Source organism: Eucalyptus grandis, chromosome 9 (genome assembly GCF_016545825.1).
Source record: "Eucalyptus grandis isolate ANBG69807.140 chromosome 9, ASM1654582v1, whole genome shotgun sequence".
NCBI classification, from domain to species: domain Eukaryota; kingdom Viridiplantae; phylum Streptophyta; class Magnoliopsida; order Myrtales; family Myrtaceae; genus Eucalyptus; species Eucalyptus grandis.
The window spans coordinates 37,398,100-37,416,267 of NC_052620.1; the positions used below are offsets into that span (position 1 = coordinate 37,398,100).

The following is an 18,168-nucleotide window of genomic DNA, read 5'->3' on the forward strand; positions in this document are numbered from 1 at the left end:
AAGAAAAAGAAGAAGAAAAGAAAAGAAATAAAAAAGAGAAGTGTTTCTAGATTTTGTTCGAAACAAGAAACAACTTTTTGTGTTTCTTGTTTCTGTTTTTTTTTGTTCCTAAACAAAAGAACAAAAAAAGGAAGAAAAGACCCAAACGCGTTTGTTTTCTTTTTTGTTCCTGGAACAAAAAAAGAAATTTATGTTCGCAGGAGCAGAAATTTACTTCTTTGACAAATAAAAGTGCAACCAAACGCACCCTAAGTAACTGATGGAATTCTGCATCAAGTCTGGTAAGGCCCAAAATATGATCCGTTTTCCTGAAACCCATTAATATGAGCAAAACATTAGGCCCAGCTTGAGGGGCTATGAAATCATGTTTTCTCATAGCCTGGCCTCTCGGGCCTGTCGAGCCACCAATAATTTAAATAGAATTGCAAATATAAAACATTTCTTTTTCCTAAATACATGTATTCTTGAAAAGTGTACGTAATCCATGATCCCGAGTTTTACAACTCAAAGTTATTTATAAGATTTGCAATAATATGCTTTCTTTCATTTGTTACCTTAAATATGTTTCCTAAGTCCATACCGTCAGCGTATTTAGTTTGTTTAACCAAGAAAAAACAGGAAAGCTTTTAGAGAAAGTGTAGGATTTTAAATATCGTTAAAAGAAATGATGACCTATGTTTTTCCTAATTGGAAGTATGCAGTATGCGATGAACATTATGTTTAATCATTATCTAGAGGGCCTTTGCACACGCAGTTACCTTTGCTTTTTTTTTTTCCCTTGTTCTTTTGCTCTTTTAGCATTTTGGTCATTGCGGCCGTTTCAAGTTACAATTTAAATGGGTGTTTGTGGGTTTAAAATTAAAAATAAACCGACGAACGTTCCATGTATTTTGGTTTAGAACATAAGATAATTGGTATTCCCACAGCAACCAACCGGCAATATACTAGTATACATTTGATTTGGGATAAGTGTGGAAGACATCCAAAATGTCGTACCCGTTAGTCAATTGAGTCTCGTTCGATGTTGGTTCATAGAGTGATCAAAGTCTAAAAAAAACCTATAGTCAAGTCCTTAATTCATAATCGGTCCAACACAGCTTGTTCCAATGCCGACAAGCGTCGACCGGCGATTGCACTAAGGACCCGGTTGCACGACCGGCGCTGAACATTCAAAGACACAATTGATCGACGGGCAGAAACGTTCAGGACTCCCTCGCATTTGCCCCCACCACTAATTTAAATTTGATTTGCAAAGCAAACCGACAGATTACTGCGCGAAGCTTAAACGTGCATTCTAATTCATAAACAATTCACTAGTTCATCCGACTTACTTGAGGCCGAAAACGAAATGGAAAAGCAGCACTTTGGAGAAGGAGGGAGGTCCTAATCAAAGACGGGTCCGATCGGCTCGGAACTAACGAATCACACCCTCAAAAACGATGGTCCAACCACCATTTTCTTTGTCATCTTCCCTTAACAAAATTCTCAGTGTGTAGTGGACGCAAAGGAAATCAACTCCCCCCCTCTTTCTCTCTCCCTTTCTCTCTCTCTCTCTCTCTACCAAGATTTCTATTCAAATCCCACTAAAGATCATCAACCAGCTATAGCGTCGCCATTAGTACCGACCTCATCATGAGCTCCGATGTATCCGCACCTGCATTCTATCCACACATGCCTTGGAAACTTCGTACTTAAAGGCGTCTCGATGACGCCATTGACATTGATCAGTCTTGCCTCCTTGCCTTCCCGTGAGCGCTTCTTAGAGGAGGGTGTCGGAGGAGGAGGCGGATGGAGGATAAAGGAGGAGGAGGTGGCGGCGGAGCAGTGGTGGTTGTCGGGCGAGCGGAGATCGACACGAGGCCGCCGTTCAAGTCGGTGAAAGAGGCTGTCGCGCTGTTCGGGGAACGGGTCCTCGCGGGGGAGATCATTGCCAATAGGCTCAAAGAGGTCCTATTACTTTCTCCTTCCAAAGTATCTCTCTAGGGTGAAGTAGATCATACGTACTTAGATCCATAAATCCCATGCATACAACAATAACTTTCTTGCATAGTGAAATAGCCTTCTCGCATTATTCGGAATATAACTCGAATTTTACGTGACATCCGACGTACACTGTATATATCTGTTCTTGTAATGTTATGTGCCAGATGCGTGCCGGAGCTAGTGAAACCGCCCGGGCGGCACACTCCCAAATTGCAGCCCTAACGACCGAGCTCGAGGAAACTAAGCAAAACCTCGTAAAGGCCCAAGAAGACAACAACCGGTTGGCCAACTCCCTCAAAACCCTCAAAGACGAGCTCGAGAATGCCAGGAGAGAGGTGAAGCGATTGAAGGCCGCGGCGTCTCCGAAACACTCTCTCGATCCCGAGATCGAGGACGTCAAGTTCATCGAGAACGTCACCAGAGTTGGCAGGGCCAAGAAGAAGTTATCCCTGACCAGCGAAGAGGAAGAAGAAGACGACAGCGCCGGCGATGAAGACGACGACGACGACGAGAGGGAGTTTGAGTTCCACAGGAAGACGACAAGGTACGTGAAGTTCGCGAGCCCGCCGTCGCTGACCCGAGTGATCACGAGTAGTGAAGAGCGTGAGACTGGGCCGGAGAGGCCACTGTCCGCGAACAAGACGAAAAGCAAGAAGGCTCTCGTCTCCGTCGTGGGGTGGCTGCTGGCAAGGAAGAAGAGCGGACCTGATCACCACAGAGAGGATTACTAGTTCGTCCATGTTTCCTCTGCAGAAGGAGCAAGATTCTTGAGCATGAGAAATTTACCGCAGGAAGCATCTTTAATTTTAGTTCCGATTAGCTGAATTTTTCCCAGAGGCTGTGATGTACTTAGGTATTGATGGTACAGTATTGTACCATATTCTATCCATGTCTACATCCGTGGCTCTCAAATAAATTGCGTTCGTGTCGATCAAACGCGTCACGTGCTTTTAAATGTTTGGTGCTGCTAATGAAATCGAACTTTCTGGTGGGGAAGATTTATGTGGATGAAGATTGGTTGCTTTATGTACTAGTTCATGAACTGTGCCGCTTATAGACCACGCCACATGAATGTTTCATTTCGTGCGCTATCACGCATGGAGAAACACCAAATTTCAACTCCCCCTCTCTACCTAATTCTCCTCTCTCTCCCCCTTATAATTCAGTACCGGCCACTGCCCTGCCCCGCCACTGCGGCGAGCAATCGAACCGTGCCGTTAGTACAGTGGCGCTCGATAACAATCTCCCTCTCTGTCTGTAACACCAGGACCATGCTCGCTAGTCGCCAACAATGGCGAAGCTTGACACCGCTTCGAGCTCCCTCTGGATCGGCAAGGCCGTGCTCATGACGGAGACTCTTTTCTCATCTACTGATTTTCGTGAGTTCATGTAAGTCCTCCCGATTTGGGCCGATGCACCTTACCTGCCGCTCCATGACGTGACGCACCATAAATACAAAGCTAAAAGCTCATTCGAAAGATATGCCCGAAAACATTGTTAGTTCACTTTACATTTCTCTCAAACTTCTCCGTCTTCTAACTTAACATCAACACTGACTGGGCAGCTATGTCAACGATATCCAATCAAAATTAGTCGGAAATACTAAATTAGCAATTCATCAAAAGGTTTAGGATTAGTTTGATAAAAAAAAATCAAAAAATTTAGAAATAAATTAGAAAATCAAAATGTTTATGATTGAATTGGCAAGTTGTCAAAAGATTTAGTTCTGAATTGGCAAAATTGAAAAGTTTAATACGAAATAATGAAATTAAAAACTAAATTAGCCTATATACAATAGATTTGGAACTTTTTTGATAAATTTTCTAATTAGAGATAGCACACATTAAAAAAGATGAGGGATCTAGTTTCTCACGGGGCACTTTTCTATTTCCTGAACAAGTGGACTCTCTCATGACTTCCCAAATTTGTCAGAAAATTATTCTCGAACCAAGGAGGTCGGCGACAGCAAATCTGCTTCTAGCATGGGAAAGATTCACCCTCCTTGAGAAGAGTACCCAACAAAATGCTATATCATATAATTAGATATGATGAACCTAAGTATGTCTTAAAATTATTTCATCTGAACTCTAAAATGTAAAATTCAGAGGTATTTCCAGAGGCAAAAAAAGAAAAACCTCTCTTTAATTAGGAGAGACAGGGTGTGCAGGCACTAACACGCTAAAATAAGGAACACATCTAGGCTGGGCTCTAGATCACCAAACCACCACTAGAAACCCTTGTCATAAGCTTATTTTCTACTGATTGGACACATGCTTCGCACAATGTCTAGAACTAGAACGTCTAACCAATATCCCCTGGTTCTAGACATTGTGCCATCATATCATTTTCTGTTTATTACCATCATGAGCCCAAAAATCCACAAGGCCCATCGAGACCTACTTTCATACGATTTCTTTGATGTTTGAATTGAGGGAGCATTGGCAAGTCATTCTCTTCTTGACCTCAGTTCGATTGATTTTATGTAAAGTTGAGTAACATGTTAGTTATGGGTGTCTAGTAAGATTTTTTAAAATTAGTTCTATGACTAGTACCCCGACAGCCTAGCTTGACCCATTTGTCACATTAACATGAAAGCGTCGTAAGTGCTCAATGCATAACCACCTAATGCCATGCATGTGTTAGGGGTGTGCATGGTTCGGGTGGGCGGTTCCCGACCTAGAACCGGGAACCGCCCACTAAGGATCGGTTCGAAAATTGGAACCGGGATCCACCCGTTTGTTGCATGGATCCACCGGGAACTGGGCCGCGGTCCGGTCCGGTTCCTGGATGGATCCATGGACCGATCTTGACTCGAAACAATTTTGATTTTCAACATAAAACGACTACGTGACATCAAAGCAAGCCAAAAAAAGAAAAACCAAATTTAAGTACATGGAACAAAAATTCATTTGTTGCAACTATAAATGCAACCAATGAAGGAATGGATGTACATAAGTTGATATAGAGGCAGAGAGAGTAGTAAGTGTTTAGGAAAAATGGGTCTCTCTTAAAGCTATGAACTGGACATATCCCTCATTAGGTTCGGCAAAATATCATAAGTCGAACAAACAAATCAAATGAGGTGAAATGAGGCACCATCCAAACACAGGAAAACAAAGGAAGTGCAACTAAACAAGACTTTATTGAATACATCACCTTCATCATTATATTAATAAATAAACTAAACAACGAAAAAGCATAAGAGTTCCCCAATATTTAGCTTTGTATTCATCCTGCAGCAAAAACAATTGCCACAAAACAATTGCTTTGTATTCAATTTTAGTTTTTTTTTAATATTAAAAGGGAACCGGTCCGGTCCGGGTGGGCGGATCTGCCCATGGAACCGGGAACCGGACCGGTTCCCTCAAGAACCGCCGGTTCCGGTCCGGTTCTGGGCGGTCCGGGCAGTTTCCGGGTATTTTGCACACCCCTAACATGTGTCACGTGCTGGCAGTTTCTTGGCTATCAACCCATGAGGCACCTAGCGACCGGAATTCACCAAGCTAGCCCTCATTCAATCGTTGTTCTAGACAAGAAATGATGAATAGCTTCCTTAAACGAGATCAGACCAAACCTAGCTTAACTTGAGCATCTAGTCCATCGAGCGAGATAACGGATCTCTTTGGACTCAACAACTGGTTTTGGCTTGCTATGACCTTATCAAGAGAGTGACATTAGTTCTCGATTAGTTTATGCATAGGAAACCAACCCCAACTTCAGAACTCCTAAGTAATATAATCTTTCAATTCTAGAACTCTTAATACCAACCGTCCTGACGTCACTTCCACAGATTAGTTGTGTTTATCCCATCTACATCCTCACTCAATAACCCCAAGTATCACTCACAAATATCATGAGTACGGGAAGTTTCACGAATTGCGACATTCTCCTTGACTCAATTCCGCAACAACTTCATTGTGGTGTGCTTTGTTGTTTTCTTGCGTCCCTTAACCATCGATGCACCACTTTTGGGATCATATATCGAATGGTCACACTCGTCTAACAAAATAGTTTTTGCTCCATTAGTAGTCTCTTTTGATCTCAGTTGTTTGGGCCCTTTTTTAGTCACCTGCCATTTCCTTGGCAAGTGTGGCATTTTTCGCCAACTATATCTTTTAGTAGCAACATTTTTTTGCTTACTAAGCATCTTGACCCTAGCAGGCCAATGGAGGTTCTTTCCTTATTGAAAACGTGGCAATAGACATCTTCTTTAGATTTATCGATCGATCCAGGAATATTATCATCATTCCGTGAGGAATCGGTTCTTCTCCAACTCAACTCACCTAGCGAGGAACCGGTTCTTCCCTATGCCCCTATTGTCATCCAAGAAGTTAGTCAAGAGCTATGCTTTGTCTGAGCACCTTTTGCCTTGGCAATTCACTCTTTGCCCTTGTAAGACCAGGTAGACCACTAGTACTCTCCAATTCAAACCACATTGGAGCAAGGAATTAGATCTTTCTCTAACTCACCCACTTACTAGAGGGAACCTACTTTGATACCAAATTGTCATGGGCTAATAGTTCCTTAGCCACAAAACAACCCATAAGGCACCTGACGAGCAGAATTCACCACGTCAGCCATCATTCCATAGTTGTTTTGGAGAACAAATGGTAAAATAACTTCTTTATATGAGACCATACCACGCCCAACTTAACTCAGACGTCTAGTCCATCTAATGAGACAGTAGATCTCTTTGAGTTCAACAACAAGTTTCAGCCTACTATGGTCTCATCAGAAAAGCGGCATCAGCTCTTAATCAGTTTGTGCACATGAGGCCAACCCCACCTTCAAAACTCCTAAATAATATAATCATTCGATCTTAGAAATTTTAGCACCAACCGTCCTAACGTCATTCCTACGGACCAGTTGTGTTTATCTCCTTTACATCATCACTCTTCACTTGATAACCCCAAACATTACTCAGAAGTGTCACAAGTACGGGAAGTTTCACGGATTGTGACACGTGTATGCATGATCTCGATGAATGTAAATTTAGGTTAGTGGATTGATTTAGCGCGTGTTTGGTAACTATTCTGTTCTCGAGAATAATTTTTACTCATAAATGATTTTTTTATTTTATTTCCTTGAGAAATTTCTTTGCATTTGAAAGCTTTTAGTAACTGCATTAAATTTCTATTTCTTTTGGTATGATTTGCAATTTTTTTTTTGTGACTTAGAATTCCTTTTAGTTTTTAAAATAATTTTATTACATTTTTCTCCTTTTTCTTTTCTATTTGCATTGTCTTCTTCTTCCTCTAGCTAATCACCAGTCCTTGTCTCTGTAAGGTCGATGACCTCGAGGGAGCCTTGTTAGCCCAAGCCTCACCTAGTCACCGGTGAAATTGCTTGCTAGATGAAGAATAAAATGAAAATGAAAATAATTTTTAAAAAAAAAAAAAAAAAAGAAGAAAATGCTTGATGCTAGAATTGTTTTCGGCAACACAGAAGCAATGTTTTTTTTTTTTAATTTATTAATTATGTCCAAATCTATTTATGAAAATAAAAACGTTATCAAACGGATTTTTTTTCTAAGAATAATAAAAAAAAAAGAAATAAACATTGTTCGGCACATTACCAATCAGATTCTTAAGTGCCCAAAGGAGAATCCAAAGCACCTCTTGAGAAACAAATTTGGTAGATGACGACCAAGTCTTCGCTCGTCCAGTACAAATGAGACACCCGATCGCCGTACCGTGTTCGTAGACCATCTCCATGTTACAAGAGCTGCGTGGATGCACTCGATGCACGCCGTTCCCGTCCATTCGAACTCGAACCGATCGAGGGAAAGCATGCCAAATCGCGTTATCAATATTATAATGGATACTGCAAGATTTTGGTGAATTGAATTTCGGTGTCGCGTTCATGCATGGGCGAAGGGGGGTTGGTTCGATCGATCATGGTCGGTAAGTCGGCCGGAAATTTTAAGATTTTTATGGGGGGACGTGGCGAAGGCACGATGGAATAAAAATGGGAAAACTATAAAGCCCCCGCACATGTTACCATGTGAAAACTCTGCTGAATACGGACAAAAATCTCGTACTCGCTTTGCGCCGCGCCGCCCTTCCCTTCGGCTCGGCTCGGCTCGGCTGCCGCCCTCGGCCGAAAGCCAGCCGATCTGGGGAACTCTTGCTCAAAAAAAAGAACTCTTCTATATAAACTTTTACTAATAAAGAAAAAAGGCTTATTGACCTCCAAATTATGCCAACTATAACGCAAATATCCTGAATGTTTTGGATATCACTAAAAATCCTTAACTTGCACATTATGACACAACTAACTTAATTTTTTGTCATAAAAAATATCGTGATAACTCATTAGTCATTAATATTTCAAAATGAGTGAGAGCGATGAGTTGCGATGTAATCAATGTTTAAAGTGAGTTAAGGTGATGAGTCATGATATAATTAATGTTTTAGGAAGAATGATGGTCCTAGGTGTCTTGGAATTAGGCATTAATTTGCCTTATGTCGTCAATGATGTAATCTTATTTGTCTTTTCTTTACCTTATGCCTATAAAAGGCACAGTCTATAATATATTGAAAAAAGACTAGCCTCACCAATAACATCGTGTGTTTGTGTGCTTGAACCACGCAAAGCTAATTTTCCCTTTTGCTCTTCAAATTTATATTCAGTATTAGAGATTTTAGAATGGTAAAATAGCACATTATCCTGATAGTATGTTCTATACTCGCCTTCATAAGAGTATCGTGCATCTAAAAAACTGAGCCCAGCTAGATCCTTGTTCTGAACATAGTGTGACATATAAATTTTTGGATTTTTTTATTTATTTTTTAGAGTTTTTGGAGACACGAAAAAATTAAAATAAATCCATCATAGTGAGTATAGTTTTAAGGTCTTTCATAGTATTTGCTCCCCCCTCCCTCCAAAAAAAAAAAAGTCCTTGAATATGAGTATTAAATGAGTTAAAACTATCAATCTTCTCACATCAAAATACATGGTGTGTGGCCTAAACGTGTTGAGTGGGGTCGATTTACGTGAGATGGGTCTATTTATTCCAAACCAAAAAACTCATCCGAGCGCATGTTCCATCAAGCAAATGAGTGGTGTCAACAATTTTGTCGGACTTATTTTTAGGATGTTTCGACGAACCTCCGGATAGTCGGGTCTATACATTCCTGCCTCGGGGAGCGATTATATTAAGGAACATAATTACTTTTAAGATAAAAAGAATGTTGCGAGTGGCGACAGAGGGTAGCAGTACAAAGACAAACTGACGAGAAGGGGGAACAGATCGGGAAATGCTGCACCATTTCTGGACGATCCCGCAAATCAGATGCGAGTCGATATCTTCACGGAGGAGCGACGTCGGCGACGTCGTTTTCTGTTGCTCTCAAGAGAATGTTTTCTTTCCCTGATTTGCGGCCTAAGACAACGACCTGTCTTCATCTCCAAGGAACGAGACGTAGGCCATTAGCAAACAAAAATAAAGTCGACAAAAGGATAAAAAAAATAAAAAATAAAAAATGGGGAATCGTATGGTCCGAAATCGAACTGCGTTTTAGGGGGAAAAAGTCGATTTTCTCATGAAAGCAAATAAAATTCATAAGCGAAATTTCACGGAAATAAATCTTTAGGTGCAAATTGTTTTCTACACAATATGTATAAAAGCTATTGCACACAACTTACATGAAAAGCGGATAGAACGTTTTTGAATTACATGATTAAATTACCATTTGGAAAAAGGTGGAGAGAGAATTTTTTTGGCCCAAATCATTTTTTTTTTTCACTTTTTCATACCTAATTTTCATTTTCCCTAACCTCTAATATAGCTCCATTCTTACTTAACAAACATGTAATTAATGATTTTAAGTATAACCTCACTCTTTGTTGTAAACACCTCCCAACATACTCATATGATAGATTCAGACCTGATTAATGAACGGATCATCCTTCATGACTACCTAGCCCGAATCAATGTGAAAGGTGAACCAAGTGAGTTTAGAACAAAATTCTCTTATCAAGCTCGACCCAGCATCTCAACATTCTTAGACCAACCAATTTTACGGCATTGAGGTCCTTGGCAAGGTTTCTGAGGCCCGGTGTTTATCTTGGCAGCCTATTAATCCGATCTATAATATAATTTAGCCACAAATACCGAAATAAATATATAAACGAGCAATAAGAATAGTAGGGCTTAATTACATATTCATCTCAATTTGATTATATATTCATCTCAATTTTTCTTGCTCTTTCTTTTTTGTGGGTTTGGGTGCTTCGACAAGCTCTCCCTGCCGGCTAAGCTCGTAGCCACCCCAGCCGCGGTCTACTCTCCCATTCCGAACCCAATATAGTCAAACATCAAATCAGAATTATGAATTACCTTACCTGTCTCCAAAGATTCTTGCATAAATACCCAGCAACATACCATTCAATAATTCGCACCACCACCACCGCACCACAGCACAACACAGCACTGCTCAGCGCAGTCAGGAAGGAAGGAAGGAAGGAAGCCGAAGAGGAAGAAAAGAAAAATGGAGAAACAGCTGCGAGGAGAAGAAGGAGAAGAACAGTGCAGCCCGAGGAAGGCGAAGGCCCAGTGCATCCCCCGCCTGAGGGCCCCCATCGCCAGCTCCTCCTCCTGCTCCGCCCGGAGCCACCGGTTCGCCCCCTCGACCCTGCTCGAGCGCTTCCGGGAGGCGGTGTTCCGCCTCATGATGCTGTCCGCCCTCTCCAAGTCGTCGCCATCTCCGCCGCCACCGCCTCCCCCGCCCTCGAGGCAGCACCGCCCGTACTACCCCGTGAACGACCCACACCACAGCGAGGCCCTTGCGGACTGCATTGAGTTCATCAACAGGAAGAAGAAGGCTTCAGGCGAGGACGATGAGGCCACCACCATCTCCGGCGCGCCCTTAGACGATCCGGCCGAGATGGTCATGCCAGTGCCGGTCATGTGATCCGGGAGTAGTTTCTGCAGTTGTACATTGACTTGTGTATTAAAAAAAAAATTCTACAGCTCATCTTACAAGGGACTTTTTCTTGTCGTTTTTTTTTCTACGAGGTTTATGGACATGTTACGGGGATCGTCCCAAGGGGTGATTTTCTAGGACCATGTCCGGTGATCAGTCGGTACATCGTCCGTGCTTGTAAATGATTGAAGGTGGACAGAGTTGCTCGATCTCTTTCAACTCTCTTCACAGTTTTTCCTTGTGCAATCGAATCCATGGTGCGTTTGAGCTTGAAACTTGCAAAGCTTTTTGAAACTATAAAGCCGTGAGACCCCGGAAGGCTCGAATAATGACGGTTTTGAGGTACCGAAATCTCTGGTCGAGTGAGTTTTGATCCACACGAACGATCCGGACAAAATCGAATTTGGATGGAGTTGAACGACGATCGAAATATGGTCTAAAAAATAAATCACTATTCGATGGTACTGCATCTCTATTACTTCTTTCTAAATTTATGAATTCCATTGGATTTAGAAATGATAAATTGGAAGAATTTTGAGCTAAAAAATGTTGGTTTGGTAAGACTTCTTCTTCTTTTAGTTATAAAACGGATCCAGTGAATTAAAGAAAACTAATCATAGTTGGATATATAAATTGCGCAGGTGATTGATTTTCAGGTAATCTAATTCCCATTCAGAAATCAAGAATTGAAGGGACTGGTTCCAAATTTTAGAACTAGGAATGGGACCATTGGTCATGGAAACGGTGGCATTTTCTTCTTCTTTTTTCCTGCTTGATGGTTCTTTGCAAGAATAACCAATGAACAAAATAACATGCAAGATCACGAAAATGGAAAAGACGGAAAAATAAAAACTTAACCGAAACGAAAAAAGAGTTTAGTAAACCCAAAACACCAACATCGATTATTGTAAAATTTTCAAGGTGACTAGGAAGGAAGATAGACAAGTATGAATTCCCAAAACTTGAAGCTAACATATAAATAATAGAATTACTAGAGAATCCACAAACATTGAAAGAAGTCAAGTTATTGCTGAAATGGTTTAAGAAATAAAAGAGGAGGTTATGGAAAAAGAACCAGCGACATAAAAAATTAAAAAAAAAAGCATTGGACATTAACCCCAAAAACAGAGAAAGAGAGGGAGGCAAATTGGGACTCGAGATGGGATCATGAGGCGTCAAGTGACTCAAGCGAGAGGGTGGCATCTGAGAGTCAGGCAAGAGACAGAATGCGACTGAGTCGAGTAAAAGAGGCGTGAGCGTGAGCGAGAGGCGCGAAGAATGGGAATCGAATTAGGATTTTGTTTCGGATTTAGGAAAAAAGGCATGGAAGGAGGAGGTTTGTGGAGATATTAGGGATTTTTCATATTTGTAAGAAATAACAAATTTTAAAAAATCGGTTTGGGTGCATAGTTCCACGCCCCGAACCAGATTGAAATTCATTAGTTCCAATTACATGGAATTGAAACTAAACTGATGCCCCTTAGAGCCGGCTAGTTTATGTGGTTAGCTTGCTCATCCCTAATAAATTGGACAGGAAAAGTATAAAAAAAATCTTAAACCTATTGCATTAATGCCCAATTCAATCCTCAACCTTCTGAATTGGTGCCAATTTATTCTTAAACATTTCAATAGAGCCAATTGAGTCTTGCGCATTTTAAATTAATGCCAACTTATTCATAAATGTTTTGATTAGTACCAAATTAGTTATTCCGACTAATTTTGGTTGGATATTATTGATGTGAATGCTCGCTTGCTTATGTGCCACTAGCACTGACATGTACAATTTTTATTAATATTTTAATAATTTTAATAATTTTTATCTTTTTTTTTTCTCTCTCTTCATTTCACTCGTGATCGGCCATCAATCGCAGTAGGGCAGGCTAGCCTTGTTAGGGCTCGGCCTTACTGAATCTAGCCCTAGTGAAGCATTGCTTGGTCGAGTGCAACCCCAATGAAGGCTCCTTTGGTAGATCCTACGAGGTTGATTCTCACTTTGGCTAGGGTGGCCTTGTCAGATTTGGCTAGGGGAACCCTCACTAGGGGTCACCCTAGCCTGGGTGAGGGCTAGCCTTACTGGATGCAGTGGGGCTCGCCCTTGCCTAAGTGAGGGTCGGCCTCCCCATGCTAGATTTGACAAGGCCAACCCTCGCCTAGGCTAGGGCGGCCTAATTGGAGTTGGCCAAGGGAGTCCTCCCCGAGATTGCTCTTGCTTGGGCTAGATCCGGCAAGATTGATCCTTGTTGAGGTTTGGCCTCCCATGGCCAAGCAAGGCCAAGCTGCCTAGTCGTGGCTAATAGTTGACCATTGCCTGTGGCCAATGGTTGTGCACCAACAAAATGAAGAAGAAGAAGAAGAAAGGAGAAAGGATAATATATATATATATATGTGTGTGTGTGTGTGTGTGTGTGTATTTTAAAAATTATTAAAATATAATATGAAAAACTGTCTTCATCAATGCTGCGGTGCCACATAAGTAGACTAACGTCCATGTCAGCAATATCCGGCCAAAATTAGCCAAAAAGAGTAAATTAGCATCAAGTCAAAACGTTTATAACTAAATTGACACTAATTCAAAAAGTTGATGACTTAATTGGCATTATTGAAATGTTTACGATTGAATTGGCACTTACTCAAAAGGTTTAGGACTTAATCGGTACTATTAAAAAATTTATAACTAAATTAACATAAATACAAAAAATTTACAACTTTTTTGACATTTTTCCCTAAATTGGACCATTAGCCGTTGGCCCAACTCGTTGGTTGCTGTTTAGAGGGATGAGAGAGGAATACTAGCGGCCCGGCCCGACCCGACCCGGCCCGGTCCGTCCCGTTCTGGACATGAACCTGAGCTTCGCTCTTCGCCGGCTGCTCTGGCGATTCTCTCCGCCCCCGGACGTCTCCAGACCTCTCGCTGCGTCTGCACAGCATCTCCGTCGGAAGTTCCCGTGCGACAATCGACATGGGCGGTACGTCGCGATCAGCACTTCTCGCCTCTTTTCTTCTTCTTTTGCTGCTGTTTTCAGCCTGCTGTTTCGATCGAATCTCTTTGCTCCTCTCTCTCTCTCGCGCGCGCTCAGTTCCGGTTCTTTTTTTGCAGGCGTGCAAGCCGAGAGAGAAGACAAGGACAAGGTCTCTCTGGAGCTCACCGAGGAGATCCTCCAGAGCATGGAAGTCGGCATGACGTTCAGAGACTATGTGAGCTGCTCTTTATTTCCAGTCCAGTCTAGCTTAGGCTTTTCTTACGGTCGAATTGCGCCGCACTTCTTGTAATTTAGCTGAATTGCACGAATACCCAATTCGTCATCGGCGGCGAGAAGCCATTCTCGCCTCGAAATGGGGCATCTTGCTGTGGAATTGTCATTGGGTGGTGTTGCATATATCTCGAAACGAAGACGGGGGTTTTCTTGTGCATGCTTTTATGTGGGATTTGGGAATTTTGTGTCCTCCTCCTCGGTGACTTTGGTCCGAGTTTGAACATTTGTCCGCTTGCCTTTTATGCTCGCGGATGTTGCTTTCTTGGATTACTAAAGGCTTCCACTCGATGTAAATGCTGTTTGCAGAGTGGTAGAATCAGTTCCATGGATTTTCACCGGGCCTCGAGCTATCTAGTGACAGCCAGCGATGATGAGTCTATTCGCCTTTATGATGTGGCAAGCGCAACGTAAGCTCTTTCTCTATCTGGTTCCTTAATCGCAATCGAAATTTGATCTGTGACTTGGTTCTACGAAACTCGGTCCGATAGGCTCTGGCTTCTATCCTCCCAAGATATAATAGACCTTCTTGTCAAACTTTAGATTACTTCTGTTGCTTGCGCAACGCTCAGCAAGATTTCACAGATGCTCAATAATTGTCCAGATCATGAAATCTATATCAGTGAGTTTGAAGAGTGGGCTGGGAGTACTGAGTGTCGGAGAAGAAATTAAGAGATATCTAGTTGCATTTTTCTTCGCATCACGTCTACTATAATATTCACGTGCAAGTACCATTCAGCCTATTGACTGTTGTTGTACTGGGTATTTAGAAGCAGTAATGCCCTTTTATTTTTTTTGTCTGAGACTGCTTCTTATGCATTTTAGTATTGCAATATATCAAAGTCTTAAATAGAATAACCATTTAAACTCAAGGATTCCTTTCATCTCCAGATGTCTGAAGACAATTAATAGCAAAAAGTATGGGGTTGATTTGGTCTCATTCACTTCTCATCCGATGACTGTTATATACTCCTCAAAGAATGGTTGGGATGGTATGTACTCAGAACAATGGGAATATTATATTTGTTCCAGAATCATATACTTATATTTCAGTCTTCACAGAGTCACTGAGGCTGTTATCCTTGCATGACAACAAGTACCTGCGCTACTTTAAAGGTCACCATGACAGGTTTGATTATGAGACTAGTTGTTTTAATAGAAGAGTGACTGCTTCCGCATGTCCTATGTGTAAGAGCAGTGTTGTTATCTTTTCATTCAGGGTTGTCTCCCTTAGCTTGTGCCCACGCAATGAATGCTTTATCTCTGGTTCTCTGGATCGCACTGTTTTACTCTGGGATCAACGAGCTGAGAAGTGTCAGGTGGATTCATTGTCACTTCTGAATTTTTTCCTCTTTAGATGAACTCAAGTGCTGAAATGCTATCTGCACTTATAGGGTCTTTTACGTGTACAAGGAAGGCCTGCCACAGCTTATGATGATCCGGGCCTGGTGTTTGCAATTGCTTTTGGAGGATGTGTTAGGATGTTTGATGCTCGCAAATATGAAAAAGTAAGTAATGTGTGTAGGATAACGCATGTTAATTTTTCATGATGCCTTAAATTCTGGGGTTACCAAGCACTGCTGCGAAAACTGACTGTGGTTATATATGAAAAATTAGGGTCCTTTCGAAATCTTTTCTGTTGGGGGAGATGTGTCGGATGCAAACGTTGTCAAGTTTAGCAATGACGGAAGGCTTATGCTTTTGACTACCACAGATGGGCATATACATGTTCTCGACTCATTCCGAGGCACACTGGTTAGAGTTTTCCCAAATTAGTTATAAGACTTAACTTATTTTCGTGTTATTTAAAGTCTGTTTATATCTGTCCTCATTTGGTTAATTTCAAACAGTTATACACTTTCAATGTCAAGCCAACATCAAGCAAGTCCACCTTGGAGGCATCTTTTAGCCCTGAAGGAATGTTTGTCATTTCTGGTAACTGTTCATCTTTGCTTGTGGTGGTTCCACTATGAATCCTGGTTATTTAAGAGTGTCCACAAGAATCATTTCACTGCTGAACTCTAATTGCTACTTACTTTTCTTAAGACTAATGTTTTTCTCCTGGCTTTACTCGTGTCATATTTCGTTTAGTCTGTCCTACAGTTGGGCTGTAATTCCTTTTCCTTTTTGGGGACCCAAATATGAATGATTTTACCTTTATTAGACTAGCAACTGAATCCCGAATTAACTTTTAGGGAGCGTAGATGGTATACTGGTCTATGGACACATGGAATAACTCATTAAATGGAAGGAATCACATTAGGAGCTTCTATTTTCCTTTTTCTTACTTAACTACTGCTTGCCACTTTCTCTGGTGACTTGACTTGTATATTAATAGCAGCCTTGCTCTTTCTGTCCTGTTGCTTCCATAGAACTTTTATTTTTCCTTGATTACATTGGAATGACTGCTCTTTTGGCAGGTTCTGGAGATGGCAGTGTCTATGCGTGGAGCGTAAGGGGCGGGAAAGAGGTATTTCTTGGTGTTGATTCTGTCGGATATTTCAATTGTATTATTATGATCATCATTCATGGAGATGGGGGTTCCAATTCTGATGTCTAGCCATTGGGCGCTAAATATGCATGGTTTCCTAATGCCATGTTCATGATGTTCTATTGCCTTGACATAGAACATTTGTTTCGTACCCTCTCTATTTGTCATTTATTCCATTGGCTCGCAACTCTTCAAAGGAAACATATAGCTGCTTAAAGTTTGAACTTACTTACTTCGCTCAATAGTACTGCTTTCATCAGTATATATGTACATGATGTTTTGTGCAATACTGTTGATAGGCCCGGTGAACTGAGCTTCCCTTTGTTCAGGTCGCAAGTTGGTTAAGTACTGACACGGAGCCTCCTGTCATAAAATGGGCCCCAGGAAACCTCATGTTCGCAACAGGATCGTCGGAATTATCATTCTGGATTCCTGATCTCTCTAAATTGGGAGCTTATGTTGGAAGAAAGTAGAAGGGTCGGGATAGTCATTGCTTAGAGGCAACGCAGTTGCAAGTCTACCATTCCCACCAATTATAATTTGGAAAGAGTTTAAGATGCTGACTTATCCAGGAAAAGGTTGTTTATACTTATAAACAACAGAGAGACAACTGTACAGGTGTTGTAAACACTCCCAGTGTGAGGGTAATTTTGGAAGTTGTGCCTTAACTTCACTGCCTTGTAAATAGTTAGACAGCTTTTTTTTTTTCTTGGGTCGAAGAAATAGGGTCCGTTTGGGAACCACTTCCCAAAGCTCTTTGGAGGGCTAAAGATACTTGGGCAAATGCCAGCCCGTTTGGCAAAAACTTTGAACCCACCTTCTCCAAATGCCGGCCCTTGTGAAGGCGAAAGCCCAAGCAGGGGAGACCCGCCTTGGGTTTTCGGCATTTTCGGCATGCCACGCCCGCACTTGTTCATACTTTTTTTTTCCAAAATTATCCTCACGAATTTTGGATTTTCCGGATGCGTGCCCTTGTCGAGCACTTGTTCATCTTCTCCGGTGTAGAGTGGCGCCGCGACCTACGCGATCTTCGTCGGAGCTTCGGCGACCTCCGCAAGTCGCAGATCCGTGGCCAAAAGGCACGCGGTTGCGGCGACCGTCGCCGCCGCACACGCGACCTCCGCACGGAGCTCACCGGGCCGCGCGACCCACCTAGTTGCGGAGTGCAGTCGCGACCAGGTCTGTGCCGGAGGCTCGGCGCGACCGGATCTGGGTCGCGCCTCGCCGCCCACGGATGCGGGTCGCGGTGGCGCCGTGCGACCTCCGCGACCTCGCCGCGACCGGATCCGGGGCGGCGAGGTCCTCCCGCGACCGACGCCCGGATCGGCGTCGTCGGAGGTCGAGGCGACATCGCGCGACCTCGCCGCCCGAATCCGGGTCGCCCGAGGTCAAGGCGGCGTCGCGCGACCTTGCCGCCCAGTTGGGGTTCGCCGAGGTCGTGACGGCGTCGCGCGACCTCACCGCCTCATATTCGAGGTCGCCGGAGGTAGTCGGAGGTCGCCGGAGGTCGCCGGCG

At 42.5% G+C, this 18,168-nt stretch overlaps 2 protein-coding genes across 2 annotated transcripts; both read left to right on the forward strand.

Annotated features, from left to right (window-relative positions):
* The first annotated feature begins 1,617 nt into the window (after positions 1-1,617).
* Positions 1,618-2,995, forward strand: LOC108955098 (WEB family protein At2g17940). The gene is made up of 2 exons (XM_018862213.2): positions 1,618-1,947; positions 2,148-2,995. The coding sequence occupies exons 1-2, from the start codon at positions 1,789-1,791 to the stop codon at positions 2,712-2,714; spliced, it is 726 nt and encodes a 241-aa protein (XP_018717758.1). The 5' UTR covers positions 1,618-1,788; the 3' UTR covers positions 2,715-2,995.
* A 10,749-nt stretch (positions 2,996-13,744) lies between these two features.
* Positions 13,745-17,325, forward strand: LOC104420791 (protein ANTHESIS POMOTING FACTOR 1). The gene is made up of 11 exons (XM_018863311.2): positions 13,745-13,876; positions 14,008-14,105; positions 14,471-14,571; positions 15,053-15,153; positions 15,224-15,290; positions 15,381-15,480; positions 15,556-15,669; positions 15,779-15,916; positions 16,012-16,096; positions 16,582-16,631; positions 16,982-17,325. Exons 1-11 carry the CDS (start codon positions 13,870-13,872, stop codon positions 17,123-17,125), a joined length of 1,005 nt encoding a protein of 334 aa, XP_018718856.1. The 5' UTR covers positions 13,745-13,869; the 3' UTR covers positions 17,126-17,325.
* The last annotated feature ends 843 nt before the right edge of the window (positions 17,326-18,168 follow it).